The sequence below is a fragment of the Recurvomyces mirabilis genome, assembly GCF_035927965.1.
Source record: "Recurvomyces mirabilis strain CCFEE 5264 chromosome Unknown scaffold_21, whole genome shotgun sequence".
Classification (NCBI taxonomy): Eukaryota; Fungi; Ascomycota; class Dothideomycetes; order Mycosphaerellales; family Teratosphaeriaceae; genus Recurvomyces; species Recurvomyces mirabilis.
In genome coordinates this window covers 446,026-467,071 of record NW_027041955.1, presented here as the reverse complement: position 1 = coordinate 467,071, position 21,046 = coordinate 446,026, and the positions used below count along the sequence as shown (strand labels likewise).

Below are 21,046 nucleotides of genomic sequence, written 5' to 3'. Positions count from 1 at the left end.
AATATAGTACCACTACAAGAGCTCCAGTGGGACGCGACCACGACGTGTCAACCCACCAGTCCTTACGACACTCGGGTAGACGTGTAGGACAGAGGCGGGTACATATCTGATTGCATGAGGAGGATATGAAGGTAGAAAGTGGAGAGCTTGGGCAAGAAGACAGAGCTCGAATAGGACAACTTTTCCCGGGTTCACACGTGACCGTGTGCAAAGTCATATGTTGCAGCTGCAGAGTTTTGATGCTGGACGTGATATGAATATAAGAGGCGTGTTGAAGTCATGCCGATTCATCTACATATATTACACCGTCCGATGCTGCTCGTACCAGTTGATGTCGTTGTCCATTCCAAAAGCAACCAGACCAACACCATACTCGCTGAAACGCTAGGAGACGAACATCCGTCCGATACCAAAGCACGGAACACGATCAGAGATTTCGTCAACACACACCCGCGCATTCGTCCTCGCTGACTACTTCGATCAGCCCAGAAGAACTGTATTGTTCCGTTAGCTCACCAGATCCTTCTAAACAAACAGATAATTTCCTGTAGTAGTGACTTACCCTCCCAACCCCAATCCCACATCACACCCACCCAGTGTAGATGGCCACGAACAGTATACGCCGCATCCATAGGTCCCATGATCTTGTCCGGTCCCTTCGGTCGAGGAGGAAAGCGCTCATCTCTTGGGATCGAGCTTACGCCTCCTCCACTGCCGCCTCCACTGCCACCGCCTTCACTATCGGCTTCGACGTAGCTGAACACCATTCCTGTCTTGCCTGGATCAGCGTCCCGAAACCCGGTATCAGTCCTCACGAGCGGCGCTCCTCTCTGTCTTGCTGGTTGGAGCTCCGCAGTGGCGACCAATTTCCTTCTATCTCGTGGCTGAGCATCATATGCATCTCGCCTTCTCCAAACCTCCTCGGTGACGGTAGCAGATTTGTCAATCACACCGATCCGCATCCTTTGACCCATGGCGGTCCAGCGATCACGCACCCACTGCCTATCTTCCATAGTCTTTGCTTCGCAGCCTGCCACCATTAAGGGGTAGATCTGCACGATGACAGTCCGACTGGCCAGCGGAACAGTGGCCAAGTACTGCAGTACCCGTTGTGCCAGCTCAAGTGATGTATCACTCGGCAGCTCGGGAACAGATTGGTGCAGATGCAAGAGCGTTGCCCACCGATACGCTTCGGCTGTCTGCAAAGCATGCTGCGCATTACATGTCGGATCCTCTGGGTCCTCAATGAAGGCTGGTGGTTCCCAGGTTTCGAGCGAGAGTTTGAGATCGTGCGCCGCGCTGATGACACCAGGACTATTCGTTTGTGAGCGGCAGACTTTGCGGACCAAGTTCGCCACACGACCGATGAGGGGGAAGAGCGTGTTGGCGCAGCCCATCAGCGGATCGAGTCGTGCATCGACAGGCATACCAAAATCGATGCCGAAGCCTGACAGAGCGTTGTTCCCCATCACCATGTTTGGACCCTCGGTGGCGAAGAGAAGAGTGTTGTCAAAATCGTTCGATTCATCGCTGTCGACCGATGTCAAGCGGGCAATGACATCCATGTAAACCCAAGCGTTGCACAAGAACTTCAGACGCGCAAGCTCAACGCCCTGTAGAGGACTGTGCTGGTGCTCGAAAAGTGCACGTTTTACCAGAGCCTGTGCGCCTTTGATGTGGGTATTGCCCGACGCTGTATGCTGGTCCCACGATTCGGAGAACCCCAACGCAAGGGCTGTGGCAATGGCAGTTTGGTCGTTCATGCTATTATCTCTGATGCCTTCCTGAATGTAGCGAATGCTGGCTTGCTTGTGCTCGTGACCTGACACACGCAGTGCGGGCACATCGGTTGATGAATGATATGCTGTCATGGCCATGACCGCGTGATAAAGTGCTGGTGACTCCTGCGCTAGAGGCCAGATCAGGTTGCGCCAGGGGTTCTCGGTTTGGCCGTCCATGACAGAAAGGATGCCGCACGTGAGTCTGTCGAAGCGAAATGTGAGCATCTCTGGACTGTTAGGGGCAAAGTAAGGCTGGTTGTACATATAGGTCACTGGACCTTGCCACAGAGTTGCCATATTGGTTGGGGTCAGTATCGGGCTGGGTGAGTAGCTGTTTGTTCTGCCAAAAGTGAGGGCGTCATCAAAGTCTCCATTCCAGAAAACGTCTTCGAATTCATCTTCTGTGACGTCCTCATCTTGAGATGGATCATCTGGTACCTCTCTTGGTGTAAAAGGAAGATTTAGTCCTTCCGGCAATTCGAAGCTGACATAGTCCTCATCTGGCGGTACGTCGTCCGAGAATGGATGCAGAATCTCGGTCAAGGTTGGTGATAGGCCAGCAGAAGGCATATAGGTCGCCCGTAGCGAAGCTGGAACGTTAGCAGAGCTGATGGGGATGGTCGCCGGCTCAGGCGAGACACTCGACTCTTTTCGCAGTACAGGAGATGAGGGCTTGGGCGTGTCCTCGAGTTCGGGCGTCGGGACAGACGCAATCTGTAGAGGTGAAGATGGGCGATGGACCGGCGAAGCTACCTTGGCTTTGGCCTTCCTCTTCGCTTTCATAGGTCGCTCGACAAGCTGCATAACCCGATGCTCATCAAAAGTCGTGCTCGTTCGCTTACTGTCCTTGCGCGTAGCACTGTCTTCCCGAGTCTGTTCCTGTGGTTGAGTGGGCGAAGTCGCGGTTGGTGAAGTCTCCGGTGACACGGGCGTTGTTGGTTTCGGCGAATCTCCTGATGGACGCTGAGGTGGCGACACTGTCAATGCGCATCAGCAAGTACGCAGCATACGGCCTGAATCGAGGATCTACCTCGCATCTGACGGTCTATGTTGAGCTTGACATTGGTCTCTTCGAAGGGACGCCATTTGAAGTCCTTCTTGTAACCTCCACACTCAACCTTCCGTTTCTTACATTGTTCGCATGCTGGCTTCTCTTCACCACACTTGAGGCGCTTCGTCTTACAGGTGACGCATCCTGTACGCCACTACAGTCAGTCGTCTGCCTCGCTATCATTGTCTCCTACCGCTATCGGTAGCGCAGAGGCTATACCATTACGACTCTTGGTTTGCTTCTGCTTCACAGCGCTACTATCACCGGCGACTGCACTGCTCTTTCGTGCCGTCTTTTTCTTCTCCGCACCCGACCGTCGAACATCTTGTTTTGCCTTGGGCTCTTCAGTCGAAGGGGGAGACGATCGCAAGAAAACGGATGGAGAAGGGATCTCGATGGCCTCAGCCATAAGGCGACGGTCTTGCCCAAAGCTTCTTCTTCACTCGACGGACGCGATCGCCAAATCCACTATGCAAGCAGGATGGTGTAATACACACAGCAGCACTGTCGTCAAAGTTTTTGCAGTATCGGGTCATCAAATGTCCAACTGAGGGACAATCAGAGTTTCAACGCAATGCTGGTCAGGCTATCTCGCCGGGCGCGCCGTCTGATTGCCCCTCCTCCTCATCGCGTGTCGGCAGCATACGGGGAAGTAAGCATGCAGGTTCCCGCCAATCGAGCCTTCAATTGCGATCTTGCCGACTGTGGAGGGGCACGCAGTCGTCGTGCTGTGAGGCGTGGATCACAAGATAGCAGTGATAGGGTGAAAGTCGGGTCAAAAGCTACCGGACAGGCCATGCAGGGCTAGGCTTTGCGCACCTATCCAAAGGCGCTAACTTACATATGTGTTGCAGGTAACTGCTGTCATGGCAGGTGGTTGGTCTCTCGAACGTCCACAGATCATTGTTTCGAGGATGCCTGTATCTATCTTGTTTACTGCTAACCTACTGCTTACTACGCCGTGCTGAAAAGCATGGACTGAAGCAGAAGAGAGAATGATCAAGTTACTTGGACGATGCCGCTGCCGTACGATTGACAGTGTTATGGCATATACTTGTTCTTATCAGTATTTCCAAGCCGGATTTTGTCGACAGTCGATTGCGCAGAACACTCGTTGATCTGAGTTTGAATGTTAATGCTACAACCGACCATACGCTGGTCTCTCCGATGTGATCTGATATCGTCGTTCTTGATTGTTATGTTAGCCACCATCAAAACACATAGACGCTATCCACGATTGGGCGCGCAACGACACCGCTGTCACCTGAATACGATGCTTCTCGGCCGTTTGATCTGGTCTTGGAATCGAAGAGCCGGAAAGGATGGGGAAGAAGCTCCCCGCGCACCCTCGGCTGCAGGCGGCTGACGCAACTGTGAACGAATGGTGAGCTTCTGGAGCTGGCACATGGCAACGATGTTCCCTCACAAACCACAATATATAAAATCGATCCCCAGCAAGTAGGAGCGTTAAACCCACCTCACAATTAACGGACCAACGACCATTCCGTCCCTCAACATCCGCAATCATGTCGACAGACTCTCTAGCCATGTTTCGCAAGTCCTTGGGACCAGATCTTGCGAAACTTGCAGAGGAACACATGCAGCATGAGTACGCGATTGCCATTACTCCCATTGAACAATTCGACTTATTGATGTAACGTAGCCTCCGTCAATCCGACCGCGACGCACTCCAGAAGGCCGCCGGTACAGTATCAACCCACGCGACAGTGGGCAGCGTGCTAGGCCTGGGCCTGTCCCTCTTCCTCGCCTACCGCCTCCGAACAAACCGCACAGCCATGTTCACCGCGTTCAAAGCCTCCGAGAAACCCACAGCTGTTCGATTCGCATCAGGTCGCGAAGAGGCACTACCCGACATCACGCCGTTCTTGCGACCGAGCACTTTGGGTGACGTAGCTACATATACACTGTTGGGCGCGGGAGGATTGTTCTTTGGAGGCGAGAGCGGGCTATTGACGGGGACGTTCAGAGCGAGGAGTCAAATCAACGTTGATCGAGATTCGAGGGAGAGGATCCAGACGGCGTTCAGGAAGTTTCAGGCTGATGCGCTGCGGACGCAAGCGAATCTGTTGGATGCAGGTGGTAACAAGGCATCAGAGAGCAGCTGGGGCCTCTGAGCAGTTCCGGAAGGCATACTCTCGGCTTGCAAAGATAGGACAAGATTGACGGGGAGATGCAGGTATTCTATATGTGGAAAGTGCAATGGAATGGAATATGTACAGTACTATTGATGACACTCATATCATAATTTCAATTCATTCTTCATCAAAGCTCCACGGCAGGCGTCGGCGATCCGGCCTACACCGAAAAGCCGTCAGCCTGTGATTTGTGATTACAGCTTGTGTTGTAACAAGCTCAATTCCAACACTATGTGACATCTTTCTGTTCCCCCTACAACTTTGCCGCCGGGGTTTTGTCGCTTACATTCGTAATCTCGTTGTAGAGTAATCTGTAATGGATCGTTAGCACGGTCGAAACGGAGTCCTGGGTCATATCCTGGACTCACGAAGTCAAGAACTCAGCATAATCCTCTCCAGTCACCTGGGTAGCGAAGTACTTCGCCGCAAGCTGGTATTTGTTGCCCTTGCCAGCACTTTTCTCCAGCTCATCTGCCTGCTCGTGGAGAAGCTTAAGCGCATACTGCTTGTCCACCTTTTTGCCCTCGGAGGTGGGGACGCCATGCTTGACCCATTGCCAGAGCTGGGAGCGAGACACCTCGGCCGTAGCGGCATCCTCCATGAGATAATTGATCGGCACGCAGCCTACACCACGGAGCCAGCCTTCCATGTAACCTAGACCGATGTTCAAATTCTTGCGAATACCGTCTTCGGTGATCTTGCCTGGGACGTTCATGTTCAGGAGATCATTGCCAGTAATGTGCACATCCTCGCGGCGGACGAAGAGCTGATTGGGCGTGGGCATGTGCGTGTTGAAGACGTCTGCCGCAATGGCTGCGAGAGCGGGATGCGCGACCCATGTTCCATCGTGGCCAGCACGAACTTCACGAAGCTTGTCCGCGCGCACACCATCCATGGCCTTTGCATTCGCTTCTTCATCGTTCTTGATCGGAATCTGGGCTGCCATGCCGCCCATGGCGTGGACACCGCGATGATGGCAGGTCTTGATGAGAAGCTTGACGTAGGCGTCCATGAATGGCACGGTCATGGTGACAGCGCTGCGGTCGGGCAGGATAAAGGCGCTATTCTGGCGGAACCGCTTGATTACTGAGAAGATGTAATCCCAGCGGCCGCAATTCAAGCCCGAAGAGTGGTCGCGAAGCTCGTAGATGATCTGCAACTGTTGTTAGTAGCTGCGCACGGTCATATGAGTAGCCTGAGCATACCTCGTCCATCTCAAATGCTGCTGGAATGGTCTCAATCAGCACAGTACCACGGATAGTACCGCGTCGCATGCCAATGTAGTCTTGTGCGAGGTTGAATGCATCGTTCCAAAGTCTGGCCTCGAGGTGGCTCTCCATCTTGGGCAGGTAGAAGTAAGGACCGGTGCCACGTCGGACTAGCTCCTCCGCATTGTTGAAAAAGTACAGACCAAAGTCAAAGAGAGAGGCAGATATCGGCTCGCCATCGACAGTCATGTGCTTCTCCTCAAGGTGCCAGCCACGAGCACGAGCGATCAAAGTTGGCAGGACGCGATCTGTGCGGAGTTTGTACTCCTTCTCGCCTTGCTTGAAGTCGACTTGCTTTCGGATCGCATCGTAGAGGTTGACTTGACCGTTGATCATGTTATCCCATGTTGGCGCATTTGAGTCTGCAGAGAGTCAGTACAGTCTCTGCTTCACTTACTCCACTGAAGCTCACCTTCAAAATCTGCCATATATGTCCAGACGTCCGAGTTCAACGCATTCACCACCATCTTCCTATCAGTGGGTCCGGTAATCTCGATACGCCTATCCACAAGACCAGGCGCGGGCGGCGCAGCTCGCCATGCGTCGTTGTCGCGGACGTGCTGAGTCTCTGGCAGGAAGTCAAGGAGATTGCCCTTGTCCAGCTCTGCCTGGCGGACCTCTCGTCGTTGTAGCAGTGCTTTGCGAGTGCTGTTGAATGTGCGGTGGAGTACGGCAAGGAACACAGTAGCTTCCTTGCTCAAGATCTTGCGGGTCTGGTCATTGAGAGATCCGAGGATGTTAACGTCCTTCAATGTCTGCTCGACGTTCACGGGGCCGATATGGCGACCCTGGTCGCGGAGAGATGGTACCGGTGTGTATGACATATTTGTAGACCTTCTCTTGCTAGTGAAATGTGTAGTGATATCGATGCGATTGCACGACGTTGATGTGAGGGAGAAGGACGAGTGTAGAGATTCGAAGACTAGTACTAACTTCAAACCTTTACCGTGTTATATGTCGTCACAGAGACACGGCCGTCTAGAGCTTCATGTGTATGCCGAGGGTGAGTGTATTGCGGATCGGATAGCGATACTTCCAAAACCCCTCCGCCGTCATCGTCCGTAAAGTGCAGTTGATCGCTCGGCTCACTGGAGTTTTGACCGGGGCTCGTGAAAATGTGGGGAAAGCTGTTAGATCACCAGACGACTTACCCTCGTCTGGTCTCTCTTCTCACGCACAACAACACCACTTCAGCTCCGACCCGATCATTTCTCCTCTTAGAGATATCATAACGTATTTTGTAGGTACCGACATCTTGACTGTGCTGCTCATCTCAGTCCACATGCTGCAAGAAAACTGCCAAAGCGTTACGATGCTTGGTGGCTTAAGTGCTCGGGTGATTTCGCCGCAGCACCCGACCTTTCCGATGCCGCATCCGCAGTATCCGTCTGGCAGCGACCTCCGTACATAGTGACGATCAACGATACCTCGTAAAGTTCGGGGCTCTTCGTAAGAGCATGCTAGGCACGATAACTCGAAATTCACATTGACACCACCGATCCCTGTCATGCATACTGGCTTGGCTGTCAAGGCACGAGCTATGATGGATAGCTTCGTTATGTCTTCTTTGGTTGTGGTGACCTTGTTGGGCTTACGAGGTCATTGATTGGCAAACGAACGCGTATTCTCTCAAAAGTATGGACCATCTAGCCATAGATTGTGCATGTAAAGTTCCGAGCTGGTCTCATGACGTTCTGTGATGCAGCGTTGCGTCTCCTGTTGTCGATTTCCTGCTATCGTATCGTATCATCGTTGTCATCGCTCGTTATACTCATATAGCCAATCAAGCCTATACCACATCACCCCATCACATCGTAGTCCACTCCCCGTTATCCCTCCTCACATTCTCAAATTGTCTCGATCGATTACACATCGCCGTATCAACCAAATCGCCACTCTCTCTCGCCACCTCTGCAAGTCTCCCCCGTTCACTATCCTCCGCTTCCCACAAACACAGGAAACTCTCAAAGTCCTCCAGCAGCCGTTCCTCTCGTTGCAGATCGATCTTAGCACCAAACGGCACCGCTTCATCCATGATCCAGCGCAATGCCGAGTCCCAGAGCTTGCTGTGTTGACTGCGAATGCTGACGTGGATATCGTCCATTTGTATCTCAGCCGCAGTTGGCAAAGAGCGACGGAGATCGATACAGAATTGGAGGAAAATTGGCTCAGCGAGGACGTGCTGCTGTCCTGGTTGCGGAAAGATCCTCGAGGGCGCTCCTCGCGTAGCATAGCCTATATGTTTCAATCTCAGGGATTTGAGCTGCGTGAAGGTGGCGGCGAATTTGACGACTTTTGTCAAGTCGGTGTCGATGAAACTCATGTGCGAAAACTCTAGGTGTGTCAAGTTCGCGACGATAGTTGGGTGGCCCCATGGTTTGAAATGGTCGGATGTCATATGCAATTGGTGTACGTTGAAGTTCTCCGGCCTATCAGATGTAGAGCCTATCACCAGCCTTCTGAGCGCAGTCAAGGCTCCTACAGCAACACTCGAGATTTCAACGACATCGGCCTCGAAATTATGATCGCTTTGGAGGCGTACTCGGCGGGACCCCGTTCCTGTAGCCATTGTCACACTTTCGAGGCGAGGGCCGAAGATTGTGAGGGTGCTGTTCATGAGCATGAGGGCGAAGTGGTACCAGCTTTTGTCCTCTAGGCCATGGACGCCTGCTTCGAAGATGAGGTCTTTCAGGGTTGGCGGAAGGCATAGCATCAATGCTGCGAGTGCATCGACTTTCAGCTTCAGGCGTTGATCAGAGCGTTGAGAAGGGTTGGCGAGGGCGTAGACATCGCGGTAGTAGGTGAAGTCGTTGGATGGGCCAGGATTGGAGCCGAGCAAGGTTGTGGACCAGACTTCCTCGACATTGCGGTCAGATTCGTTGCTTGTTGCTCTATTAAATGGCATCCTCTTCGCCAAAGCAGGAGCCTGTGTGGCGACCAGCGTTCTGCTTCTGTCGAGGACATTTCTCATTCGTGATTCTGTTGTGTCTGGTTGACAACCAGCTGCAGTGCTACGATTCACTGACATAGGTCGCTGGCTACTACTAGCTGCAGGTCCATTAAATAGTTCGAAGTCAGTCATGCTCGGCTGATGGGTATCCAGCTTTTCTTCCAAGATGTGGACTTCTGCATCGACTCTGTCCCTGTGTGCTTTTGTAAGCTCAATAAAGTGCTTCGAGGTCTTGGCATCGTCTCCTCCAAGACTAAGCCAGTCCTCTCTCTCTCGCGGCGCTTCGAATGCTGGCGAGACCTCTTTCCTCTTCTGTCCAGGTTGGTAGCCTAATTTCGTAGTGATGAAGACACATCGTATGTGCCTGGCCAGATCCGGTCGATCCCTTCTCAGCCGGTAAAGCTCCGGCTCCAGTAACATGCCGTCTGCCCAGCGAAGACACAATGCCATGCTTCGGAAAAGACGTGGTAGGATAGAGGCACGGAGATGCTTGTTCACAAGACTGACGTTCAGGATGTCTGGACTATATGGGACAAGGAGGGACGTGCGATCCCAGTCCAGGTAGCTGTAGATCCTATCTAGCAGCTCGTTGGGCAGGCTGAGCAACGGCGGAGACGCAGACATGATGTTGGGTAGTGTGGCGGCCATACCGACGCGGTATCGTAGTATGTCCAGGAGTTGTTTGCCAGACGCTGCAGCCTAGCTGGGCAGGCTAATGGCGATGACTCTGCTTAGGACGACGTGCCAATTGTAAGCTTTGACGAGTAGGAGATTGCAAGGTGAAAGTGATCTTACCGGCCCGTGCGTCCTACGCTTATGTTGATGAAGAAGGAGCAACGAAGCGAAAGTAAGTGAATGGTTTGGATCATGTGACTCGACTTATGACGTCGGCGCGTTTAAACGCGTCGGTCGAATCTCGGAAGTGCTGGCATGAGCTAGCAACACACACATCGAGTGCATCTTCTTCATTACATTCGAGTTATAACCATCCCATCCTCTTGCCCACTCGGCACTTCTGGAAAACTCGCGAGCGGTAACAGAATCGCGGATAGGGAAGCATAAAGAATTGGCGGCGGTCCTGCTACGATCGTTTCCGTCGCTGGCCAAAGAGCGTTACATGCCAATTCACTCACTTGATCAACAACCTTTCTTCGAGTGACTGACTACTCACCCACACTTCCACAGCTCTTGCACACTACTAAACTCTCTTGCAGACACCAACAATATCTCGTCGAGGCCAAGGGCAGTGCAGCATGCTGTGGCTGGTTATGGGCGGTGCATTATTACCTAAATAGTTTTACATATTGGCCGAGTCTGCCAGAGCCACTTGAAGTGCTCGAGACTTTGGTCTCACTTGTGTGTGGCGACCACAAAGTCTCGCAGCGGCCACTGGTCGTTTGATCTCTGCCAACATGGCGGAGATCGCACAGAAGATCGAGTACGTACCCTATGTACTCGCTATCGTCCGTGATACCCATGCTGACAATACTATAGCGAACTGATCAACCTCGACGACTCGATCCACTGGTTCTGCCCACGCGCTTACGATGACGACTCCGGCGTCTACCACGATGAGGACTGTCTCGGCAGTCTCGACACCGAATCAGCACAAGAGAAGACGGTGCGATTAGCGAAGTTGAAAGAAGGCGACGACCGCAAAAGTGAGATACTGGATGCTTGCAAGATTCTTGCATACGATGGAGGGGATGCAGAAGAGTACCAGACGAAGCTCAAGAGAGGCCTGAAAGCACAGCTCATTCGCTGCGACATATGCGTACGCGAATATCATCGCTCACGTGGTCAGCTTGAAGAGATGCTGGAGAGCGAGTACGAGGCCGCCGAGGTGCACTCATTCATGGAAAAGTTCGATCAAATGAATATCTCTTGCATCGGAGCTGGGCTGAACAGCATGACGGAGAGTCTGGTAGACCTACCAATCGACAAGCGCAGCATAAGAGCCGCTGGCGATGTTGGCATGTACGCTCTCTTTGAAGCACTGAACTGTGGTCCATTTCTGGAGAAGGAGGAGGTTCTGGAGCGGTACTTCGACACACCTTTTCGACTGGTGCAGACGAAGACAAAGCTGAAGCTGCCTTCTTGTGCGCCTGGTGTGGCCGCATTCTTGTTCTCCAAGGTTGAGCCAAGGAGGGCTTGGGCACAACGGAACATCGCAGCACTGAAGCGTCCGTTGACTGGTGCTGAGTTCGAGCACAGTGTCAAGAAGTACTTACAGGCCGCTACCACACGGGTCAACATTACTATGCTGGATGCCGCCTTCCTGCCTATCTTCTGGAGTGCCATAAGGCATATGCTCGACAAGCTCACAGCTGACTTGATCAGCAGTCACCTCCGGACGATGGAGGCTAACATCTACACACTTGGCATGGATCACTGGCAGATTGACGGCACACACTTCGCAGATCAGATCGCATGCTACCAACGATTACTGGAACTCAACCCAACTGCATTTTGGGATGCAATGGGTGGTATGCCTACACATGCGCTCCCCGAACAGATCACGCAGTCACCAGCTCTGCAACGCATGCTTCAGACAAAGGAGGACACCCAACCTTTGCGATTGGAAGAGAAGCTCGCATGGGCTCTTCCACTCATTCGCTCCATCAAGCCTGCCAATCTTGTCCCACCAGCCCGCACACTTTTCCGACAACTCTTGCACACGTTCCAAAAAGACGAGTATTCTCGGTACGCACAAACGGTCTGCTGGAAGATTGGCCTCACAGCTTTGCTTGAGACCATAAATCGTGTTCGCCAGCTTAGCGGTGGTCCAGTAGTGGTGAACCTTATTGAGCTGATCTCCAAGGAGCATATTGGCTCTATCCTGCAGGAACTTGATGGCATTGAGAAGAAGCGCGAAATGTCTATCGACGAGACGGAGCAGCTTAGCTTGGACATCGTGGAGGCATCGCTTGCATTGGACGTGCAGACTCTTTCGTACAGCCGGGATGTGCTCGTCAAGACAAAAGCGCTCGATCATGAAGTCTCTGTCTCCGGCCTCAACATTTGGAAAATGTCCATGCGGCTTGTCAAACCCGGACATCCTGCTCTGGGCACGGCAGTCTTATCTGGCACGACCGGCCTCCTGCGTCTGGAACAATTTGCCAAACGTGAGGTTGAAGCTGCGAGTAAGCCGACCGAAGCATGGAACAGTGCTCTCAGCCGACTACTACGGCACGTGCACCAAGACATGCTCGACCGCCTCGAAACTTCTACCCCTGAACAGCTCATCGAGCTATATCAGGAGCAGAAGGCTGCTCGCGGCTTGATGTCGCTGCTTTTCAACGGCTCTGAGCCTACCCACCAGGCGACGCTCGACATCTTTAAGACCCTCTCAGGAGAAGACAATCGACGTGATACTCTGATGCACCTCCTCAGAGCTTTTTTTGGCACGACGCTGAGCTCTGTTGCCAATGCCCAGGACATAATCGCCAAGACCGCCATCTTTAGCCCATGTCCTATCTTCCTCAAGATCAGCAGTGATATCTTCGCCTGCCTGTGCGACAGTGAAGACGGTCTACTAAGAGAGATGACCTTGACAGACGATGAAGATCTCAAGGCTTTGGCATCGTTCTGGGAGATGACTTGGACGGCGCTCGAGACCATCTTTAGCCAAACGGAGAAGTGGAGTCAACTTGGCCATGATAAGCAGATGCTTCAGGACTTTTGTCGTGCGACTATGGACTTCGCTGATGGTGCCTTCGACCAATACAGCATCATTGCCACCACACTCCAAAACGCGCAAGGTGACAATGCCAACAAGAAACACGTGGGCAAGGCTCTGCTGCAGTTTCCGAAACAGGCATTCCATAGTATCACGAAGTGGTTGAGGCTGAGAGACGACTATCTGATCACGAAGGCCGTCTCGCTCACATCCAAGATGCTTATACGACTACAGGCTGTGGGTATCGAGGTCGACTCGAAGACAGCGTTATTCGTCGAGGATGTCGTTCTGAGTACGGAGAAGAACGCAAGGGTCAGGACGAAGTTGTCCATGAACCAGAAGGCCGAGCTGCAGAGCGCGCTGGAAAAGCATCTTGGCGCGGATCTAGAATCTGTCATTGAGGTTCAGCCGCTGAATCAGGGTACATTGGGCTTCCGCTCCTCTACACCTGGGAGTTCAGGCCGCAGTACTCCCATCCCAGGTGCTGGCTCGAAGGTTAAGGCAGGCACTATCGACGTCGACGCTTGGTCCAAGCAAAGTGAGGCCGACAAGGCTCGTCGTCAGCAGATGTCTGAGCATGAGAAAGCTTATGGGGACCTAATGAATGGCTCGACGAAGGCCGGGGAGGCGTACAAGAAGATGCAGGCTGCGAAGAAAATGCCTGCTACGCAGCGTGCGGCGCAGAAGTCAAGGGATGATAGTGTGAACTTTCTTGCCAGGAGGAAGATGGAGCAGGAGGCTGCGAAGAAGTCTAGACTTGCGGCTGTGGCCAAGCTCGGCGCTGGGAGTGGAGTGGCTGGCCTGGGCGATATGGGCAAAGATCACTCGCTCAAAGGTCAGAACGTCATGGTTTCGTCGGACGAAGAGAGTGGTGACGAGGACGACGATGACGATATGGACGATGATCTCTTCGGCCCCAAGAAAGAGCGTAAGAAGATTGACCGACCCGCTCTGCTACCTGATGGTGCGGTTGGCATGAGACCAGATGTGCGCAAGGGCCCAGTGAGGATCCAGCGCACACAGCGAAGTGTGAAGGACATGCGGGCTCGTCTGGCGCCAGATCTGCGCAACCTACATACCGTGATTCTTCGATGGGATTACTTTCATTCGGGCGACTACCCTCCTGCCAGCAACGAGAACCTCTTCAAGCCCGTTGCCGACTCATACCGAGATCCGAACAGCTATCAGGAGACCTTCGAACCACTTCTGACGCTTGAGGCATGGCAGGGCATGGTAAAGAGTAGAGAAGAAAATGCCAACAAAACCTATGAAGTCAAAGTTCAGAACAGGAGTAATGTCGACGCTCTGATCGAGATCTCCTCCTTTGTTTCACAAGTCGAGAACCGCGATCTAGGACTGCAAGAAGGTGATATCATCCTCCTATCCAAAGCCCGTCGACCAGCCGAAGATGCCACGGCTCCGCTTTGCCTCGCTCGCCTATCCAAGCTCAAACGCCAGAAAGCGCAGATCGAAATCGTATACCAACTTGTACCTGGCTCTTCATTAGCTCCTGGGCTGACGGCACAGACTGTCGTCTTCGCACAGAAGATCCAGTCAATTGTGCCGCTGGAACGCGAGTATGGTGCTTTAAAGGGTCTACAGTACTATGATCTTTGTATGCAGATTATTCGTGCTGCGCCCAGTAAGAGGTCGGCTGCCTCGGAGAAGATGGTGGCGGGCGTGCAGGATATATGGAATGTCAACAGGGCGCAGGCGGAAGCTGTGCAGGCTGCGCTTGAGAACGAGGGGTTCAGTTTGATCCAAGGTCCACCTGGTTCGGGAAAGACGAAGACGATTGTTGCAATTGTTGGTGGGTTGCTATCTGGCGTGCTCGGTGCTGCCGGTTCTGGAGCGACCAAGATCACTGTTCCGGGTCGCACGGGTGGTGGCGGTGGGAGTGAAGGTACGGCGAAGAAGTTACTCGTTTGTGCACCATCGAATGCTGCTGTTGATGAGCTAGTCATGCGTTTGAAGGAAGGTGTCAAGACGAGGAACGGACGGCATCACGCTATCAATATCGTGCGCATCGGCCGCAGTGACGCTATCAATAGCAACGTCCTTGACGTGACGATGGACGAGCTTGTGGCGAAGCGGATGGGAGGCAACGGTAAAGACGACTCGGTGCGAGCCAAGAATGCCGAAGTCTTCAAGGAGCATGAGAAGGTCTCTGCACGCCTACGAGAGTTGTACCAGCAACGAGATGGTGGCGAGTTAAAAGGCAAAGAGCTCACAGTTCTGGAGAACGATATCGTGAGCGTGAGGAAGAGGAAGAACGAGATGGGTGTGCGTATCGACAGTGTCAAGGACAGCGAGCGTAATGCTGGTCGTGAAGCGGAGCTGGGGCGCAAGAGAGCACAACAGGCAGTTCTGGATGAAGCTCATGTCATTTGCGCCACCCTCTCTGGATCGGGACACGACATGTTCCAGTCTCTGTCTATCGAGTTCGAGACCGTGATCATCGACGAAGCTGCCCAATGTGTTGAGATGTCGTCGCTCATTCCTCTCAAATATGGATGTGTGAAGTGCATCATGGTTGGAGACCCGAAGCAACTTCCTCCTACCGTCTTCTCGAAGGAAGCAGCTCGATTCTCGTACGAGCAGTCCCTGTTCGTGAGGATGCAGAGGAATTCTCCGAACGAGGTGTTTCTGTTGGACACGCAGTACCGCATGCATCCCGCTATCTCGCAATTCCCGGCACAAGCATTCTACGATGGTCTTCTTAAAGACGGCGATGGACTGGCAGGTATGCGAGAGAGACCTTGGCATGCTAGCTCGCTTCTGGCACCTTACCGCTTCTTCGACGTCAAGGGTCAGCATTCATCTGCTCCAAAGGGCCACTCGCTGGTCAACGTGGCAGAAGTGGAGATCGCTATGATGCTGTATGAGCGTCTGACAACCGACTTCAGGGACTACGACTACACTGGCCGCATAGGCGTCATCACACCCTACAAGTCTCAGCTTCGCCTCCTGAAAGACAAGTTCTCGCAGCGATATGGGTCCGAGATATCTGACACGATCGAGTTCAATACGACGGATGCTTTTCAGGGCAGGGAGAGCGAGATCATCATCTTCTCCTGTGTGCGTGCCAGTCCACACGGCGGTATTGGGTTCTTGAGGGATGTTAGACGTATGAACGTGGGCTTGACACGAGCGAAGAGTTCGTTATGGGTGCTTGGGAATGAGGAGAGTCTTGTCAGAGGAGAATTCTGGAGGAAGTTGGTAGAGGATGCGAAGGCGAGGGATGTGCTGACTGGTGGTAATCTGAAGGGAATGCTTTCGAGGTCGTCGAGAGACTTTCCAGCCGGTAAGCCTGCTGCTGGTGGACAGCAACGTCAAGCAATGACGTCTGCCACTCCAGTACCTACGATGCGCGCATCTCCTGCCGCACCGCCAACTAGAGTGCCTTCAACAACGATGTCAGGGGTCGCTCCAGCCAAAGCAGCTGCCAGCAACGAGCCGACTCGGCCCGTTGCTCGACATATGAAGAAGGATTTGGTAGTGTCTGACGAGACGGACAGGATGGACGGCGTACGATACCGCTTCGAAGATCGAATCAAGAGTAAGAAGACTTCAAGCGCCGCGCCGGACATCATCGACAACGACGTAGAAATGGCAGATGCTCCTCACGACAACGAAGACGTAGAGTCAGTTGCCAGCGACAAGACTTTGCAACACGAAGGCGCTGCACCTCGCTCTGAAGAGGGACGGAAGTCTCGAGCTGAAACACCCCTCTCCAGCGCCTCTGGCGTTTCCAAAAGTTCCGATAGAGGAGGAGATAAGGCCGTTGCCCGGGGTGATGGGACTGTCAAGCACGGTGTGGTTGCGCCTGTATCACAGCCTATGGCGAAGAAGAGGCCTGCGGCTAATCCTTTGCTGCAAAAGAAGAAGATGAAACCTGTTCCGCGGTAGTCACGGCACAGATCATCAATTGCTTTGCTCTCTGGGGGAACATACGGTGCGGAGATTGATGCAGCAAGGAAGTAGTTGTGCTCTGCTACTTTGGCGAGCACGGACTATCTGATTCTCTTCGCCAGGCACAGGTACAGCAGATCGGGTGGATGTGTACCTGGACCTTGCGGCTGCATTGGCTCCGGCACTCCCCTGTGTCTGTGCCTGATTACCAAACAACATGTTACGATGCAAGTGGGGAGCCATTGCTCCACCTACCGGCACGTTGACTTTCGATGCTTATATAAGAACATAGGTAGCAGTGTGGCTGTCATTCTCACTTTCCCGTGACGGTCGTGTCCACGATGGCGCTTTCAAGCGTCGTGCGGGCTTATAGCCACGCGCTGCATCGGACACTGACATGATGACAGCCTGGACGCCTTCGTCGTGCTCGTACAAGATGCAATGCTCGTGGTATGACCTGTCCATCGTCGAGCGCAATCCCCAGACACGATTTGATAAGCCCGTAGCGACACAAAGGTGCAATGCCGACTGCTGTTGTGACGGTCACAGACTGCGACAGGCTTTCAAGGTCTGCGACCAGCATGGCCTGCTAAGTTTGTAATCAATGGCTGATCTATCCCCTGTTTCAGGTACGGCGGCCCACGCTTATGTTGTGCAACCTGTACTGCAGCTGGATCGTTACGGCTTGCATGCCCAAATCCCTTGCTTGCTTGCGCACCGTTTACTCGCCTTATCTTACCCTCTGCCATAGCATCTAGAAGCATGTTTTGTCATCTTCGAGGAGGACGAGACAAGCTCAGACAGAAATCTCTGCTGCAGGGAAGACATCGTTCTGTCAGCATGGCGATGGTGTTATACATCACACAGCACACGAGACAACACATTACTTCCTCGCCTCACGGGAGGCTACACAACAATCACGCTCAGCATCCCACCTATTCTGCTGCGGAGAAGAATCCGCTCGAGTCGTGCTGCACCAGTCCTTCACCGTACACCTTGGCTATTACTGCAAGCGCGGGTGTGTCGTTGTACAATCGCTGCCAGGGCGTCAAAGACCCGTTGCTCAGTCACCTTTCCTTGCGGCTTTGTGATGCTTTTGCTTCATGTGTAGTAGGCTTTTATTTATCCCTTATGTTGCACTGTCCTCAGCCCGTTGCCACATTACAGCTTCCTTCCATCTTGCTTCTGTTCTGTTGGTGTAGTGGAGAAGAGGGAAGTGGATCTAATATATATCGGACTACCTATCGGCCAACGCGAATTGGTGAGTCTCCATCGACGCCTCGTTGCTGCCGGTGTCCCCTATGCGAGTCTTTGTCGCTGAAGCAAACACAGCGTCGGCGTACCAGCCAAGGCCATTCCGTATCCAATGCAGCTTTCCGACGTGCGTCGCCGGCAGGCAGCTCCTCCTGCTGGACCGGCCTTCACCAACCATACGCCGAAGGACTTCGAAATTATGCCTTTTAGCCCCTCGCAATCTCCTGTTATATTTGCAGCTGCTGGGATGGCTGTTGCATCTGGACCATTGTATACGAATGCCATTATGGGACAATCGACGTCAGCGTTCCAGCGAGTCCGTGATAATAGATCAGAACTCGATCGTGGCCGTGGGCTTGAGAAGTATGGTGTTTCTGGTACTTGTAGCCCAGCAAACAGCATCGTCGTCCATCGGGAAGCATCCCTGGACTCTTTCTCACTAAACCACACGGATAGTACCCAGGCTCCGTATGCGACAACAAACAACGACGAGATGACGACCTCGACGAGTATGCTGCGGTTGCCGAGGGACAATGTGACCAGAGAGCTTACGGACTTCTTCCGTTATTATGGACCAACGGAACCTCATCGTCGTTCAAGCAAGCTCGAGCCTCCCAAGCGTGGGCTCAACGCTCCAAGGAAAACTCTGCGCTTTCTGAAGCGAGGCAGTAAGCGAGCAAGAGACTTGGCTGCTCAGTACGGTTTGCTCCGAAGCTTGGTTTACTATCAGCCACGACTGATACTTGACCAGGAACAGTCTTGTACTGCACGATGAGGGTGGCTTGCTACAGCCACCAATACCGAGATGTGTCGATCAACGAAAGACAATAACGGGTATGTCAATTTGGCAACCGTCGTGAGCGTAAGAAGCTGATTCGTGTTGATACAGGCAAGAGGTACTTAGCTCTCCAGCTCAGAGAGTCCGAACCCGAACTGGAAGAAGACAAGGAAGATGTCTTGCCGCCTTTGAGATGTGTCAACGGGGCAGATCCATCGTGCACCCCACCCGCTCCGGACGATCTCGAAGTAGTGGACTCGAGGGTGTCCATCTCGCTACTCCCAGAAGAGCACTGCTCGAGTGAGCATTACGATGGCTGGCTAGCGTACCACGAGAAGTCTTCGCCGGCGATAAGTCCTATGCCTCAGCCTAGAATGTCGTCTGCTCATTTACCGATTGAGGCTGGTAGTACTGTGAGGTCCGTCAAGAACTTCTCATCGCCTATACGACCTCGAGCCAAAACTCCCGCGCCACCAACGCCAATCCCAGGCTCTGCTGTGTCCATGGCAGACTCATATCGCAGTGACCTCACGAACCATCTCGCCGTCCGATCATTGGAGACGGGCGCAGCATTGAGCAGTCATCCAGTTCGACAAACGGAGACGCTGACTGCTCTGCCTCAGATCTCGTTGCCCAAAGAAGAGTTCCCAGTCAAGCACCCGGCTCCAGGACGTGAGGTAGAGATCAAGCATCCATCTCCCCGACGCTTTGCCAGCCATCCGGTCTTGTTGCAAAGAGCCTCGAGTATCGCATCTTCACTCTACCCTCGCAGCTTCTCCGATAGTCCTGGCCCTCCACCTCCACGAAGTCCACTAAGGTTACGTCAGGATCCTCGTACGATCGAAAGCATCATCGCCACGCACAACATCACGCACGTCCGTGAAAGCACACCAAGGATCGCACCTATGATTGAGCCTGTGCTAGAGTACAACGATGTCCTCGAGTCTATGAAGCCTTGTGTCGTGACGGAATGTACCGGACCGATCAAACGTCCTCGATCTCGAGGCGAGAAGAGCAGCATGATGATTCAGAGAGCACATCCAATCTCACGCAGAGAGCGAGAGGATCGTATCAAGAGCCGGAAGCTTCGTGACAAGCCAACACTGGAGCGTGCGATTGACACCCTTGTCCACACAAGCAGCCAGGCTCCCGCCAAGCGATTGCGGAAAGCACGACCACAGATCAATATTCCAGACTTGCATGTTGCTCCTCTAGTCACTCGAGCTTCCTCATCGGCTTCCAGCAATGCCAGCTGGAAGAAGATCTCAGAGTGCACACGCTCACCCGTCTCACCAGTCCCTTCGCAGGGCACACCAACAAGCAGTGGTGAGAAGACTGGCTATACGCCAATTTCACCCACTGCGTCCAACGAAAGTGCAATGACAGCTTTGACGCGCATGGCACTCAGCCCAGTCATGCTCGTCGCCGAGGAGATACCGCTGCAGAAGTCCAGACCGACGCCCAAGCCAGCCCGTCTGATCGTCAAAGATAGCAAGTTGTACGCACCCCGACCACGGTCAGCATCGATCCCACACAATTCACTGAAGCGACAAAGTCGAGCCAGTGGCCCACCATCCGGAGTTCAGACACCCGTCACCCAGACATCTCGGCCAAACAGCCCAAGCCAGGCAGGCAAAGACGACACGCCTCCGCTGCCTTCTCCACCACCCAACAGAGCTCTGCCACCGACGCCGCCGGCATCAGGCTCAGAGCGTTCAGCCAAGATGTGCAAGAAGGACCTGCCGACGCTTCCAGCCTACGAGATTCTGTCAAAAGACAGTACGCCACCCAATCGAATCGACCACGTTGCCACGCAAGCCCAAAGAAAAAGCGTCTCATCCAAGGAGTCCTCGAATAGCAAACCCAGCAACGGTAAAGACACCAGCAAGTTCGATGCACGCCTCGCCGCGCTGGAGAAACAGAACGCCATGCTCTCGGCCGCCCTGATGGCCGTCCTTCGCACCAACGGCACCTTGAATAGTCCTCTTGCTGCTATCGCGCCTGTGAGCGAGGAGCCGGAGAGTCCAAAGCAGATGCAGTGGGAGACCAGGATTGCGCGACGTAGTGCTGCGAGTCAGCAGCACTCGTCTTCGTTGGACGCGAGTGCTGGTGCCTGTCATGCGGCAAGTAGTAGTGAGGGAAGTGCGTTGGAGATGTATATCGCGACACGGAGAGGGAGCAGGCATGGATGTGGTGGCGGGTGAGGCGCAAAAGTTT

The 21,046-nt window shown here is 53.4% G+C and overlaps 6 protein-coding genes across 6 annotated transcripts; 3 read left to right on the top strand and 3 right to left on the bottom strand.

Moving 5' to 3' along the window:
• Positions 1 to 480: 480 nt before the first annotated feature.
• LTS14_007656 (uncharacterized protein) lies at positions 481 to 3,241 on the bottom strand (the record flags this gene model as incomplete). The annotated part of the gene is made up of 4 exons (XM_064840346.1): positions 481 to 494; positions 563 to 2,758; positions 2,812 to 2,976; positions 3,052 to 3,241. The coding sequence occupies 4 exons, from the start codon at positions 3,239 to 3,241 to the stop codon at positions 481 to 483; spliced, it is 2,565 nt and encodes an 854-aa protein (XP_064692226.1).
• Positions 3,242 to 4,358: 1,117 nt separating this feature from the next.
• LTS14_007655 (uncharacterized protein) lies at positions 4,359 to 4,967 on the top strand (the record flags this gene model as incomplete). Its single annotated transcript, XM_064840345.1, has 2 exons — positions 4,359 to 4,441; positions 4,496 to 4,967. The coding sequence occupies 2 exons, from the start codon at positions 4,359 to 4,361 to the stop codon at positions 4,965 to 4,967; spliced, it is 555 nt and encodes a 184-aa protein (XP_064692225.1).
• Positions 4,968 to 5,241: 274 nt separating this feature from the next.
• LTS14_007654 (uncharacterized protein) lies at positions 5,242 to 7,080 on the bottom strand (the record flags this gene model as incomplete). Its single annotated transcript, XM_064840344.1, has 4 exons — positions 5,242 to 5,299; positions 5,357 to 6,141; positions 6,194 to 6,618; positions 6,669 to 7,080. 4 exons carry the CDS (start codon positions 7,078 to 7,080, stop codon positions 5,242 to 5,244), a joined length of 1,680 nt encoding a protein of 559 aa, XP_064692224.1.
• Positions 7,081 to 8,063: 983 nt separating this feature from the next.
• LTS14_007653 (uncharacterized protein) lies at positions 8,064 to 9,830 on the bottom strand (the record flags this gene model as incomplete). Its single annotated transcript, XM_064840343.1, is given in 2 exon segments — positions 8,064 to 9,267; positions 9,283 to 9,830. 2 exon segments carry the CDS (start codon positions 9,828 to 9,830, stop codon positions 8,064 to 8,066), a joined length of 1,752 nt encoding a protein of 583 aa, XP_064692223.1.
• Positions 9,831 to 10,618: 788 nt separating this feature from the next.
• On the top strand, positions 10,619 to 16,794 carry SEN1 (DEAD-box type RNA helicase; the record flags this gene model as incomplete). Its single annotated transcript, XM_064840342.1, has 2 exons — positions 10,619 to 10,644; positions 10,701 to 16,794. 2 exons carry the CDS (start codon positions 10,619 to 10,621, stop codon positions 16,792 to 16,794), a joined length of 6,120 nt encoding a protein of 2,039 aa, XP_064692222.1.
• A 2,062-nt stretch (positions 16,795 to 18,856) lies between these two features.
• LTS14_007651 (uncharacterized protein) lies at positions 18,857 to 21,033 on the top strand (the record flags this gene model as incomplete). The annotated part of the gene is made up of 2 exons (XM_064840341.1): positions 18,857 to 18,913; positions 18,964 to 21,033. The coding sequence occupies 2 exons, from the start codon at positions 18,857 to 18,859 to the stop codon at positions 21,031 to 21,033; spliced, it is 2,127 nt and encodes a 708-aa protein (XP_064692221.1).
• Between the last annotated feature and the right edge of the window lie 13 nt (positions 21,034 to 21,046).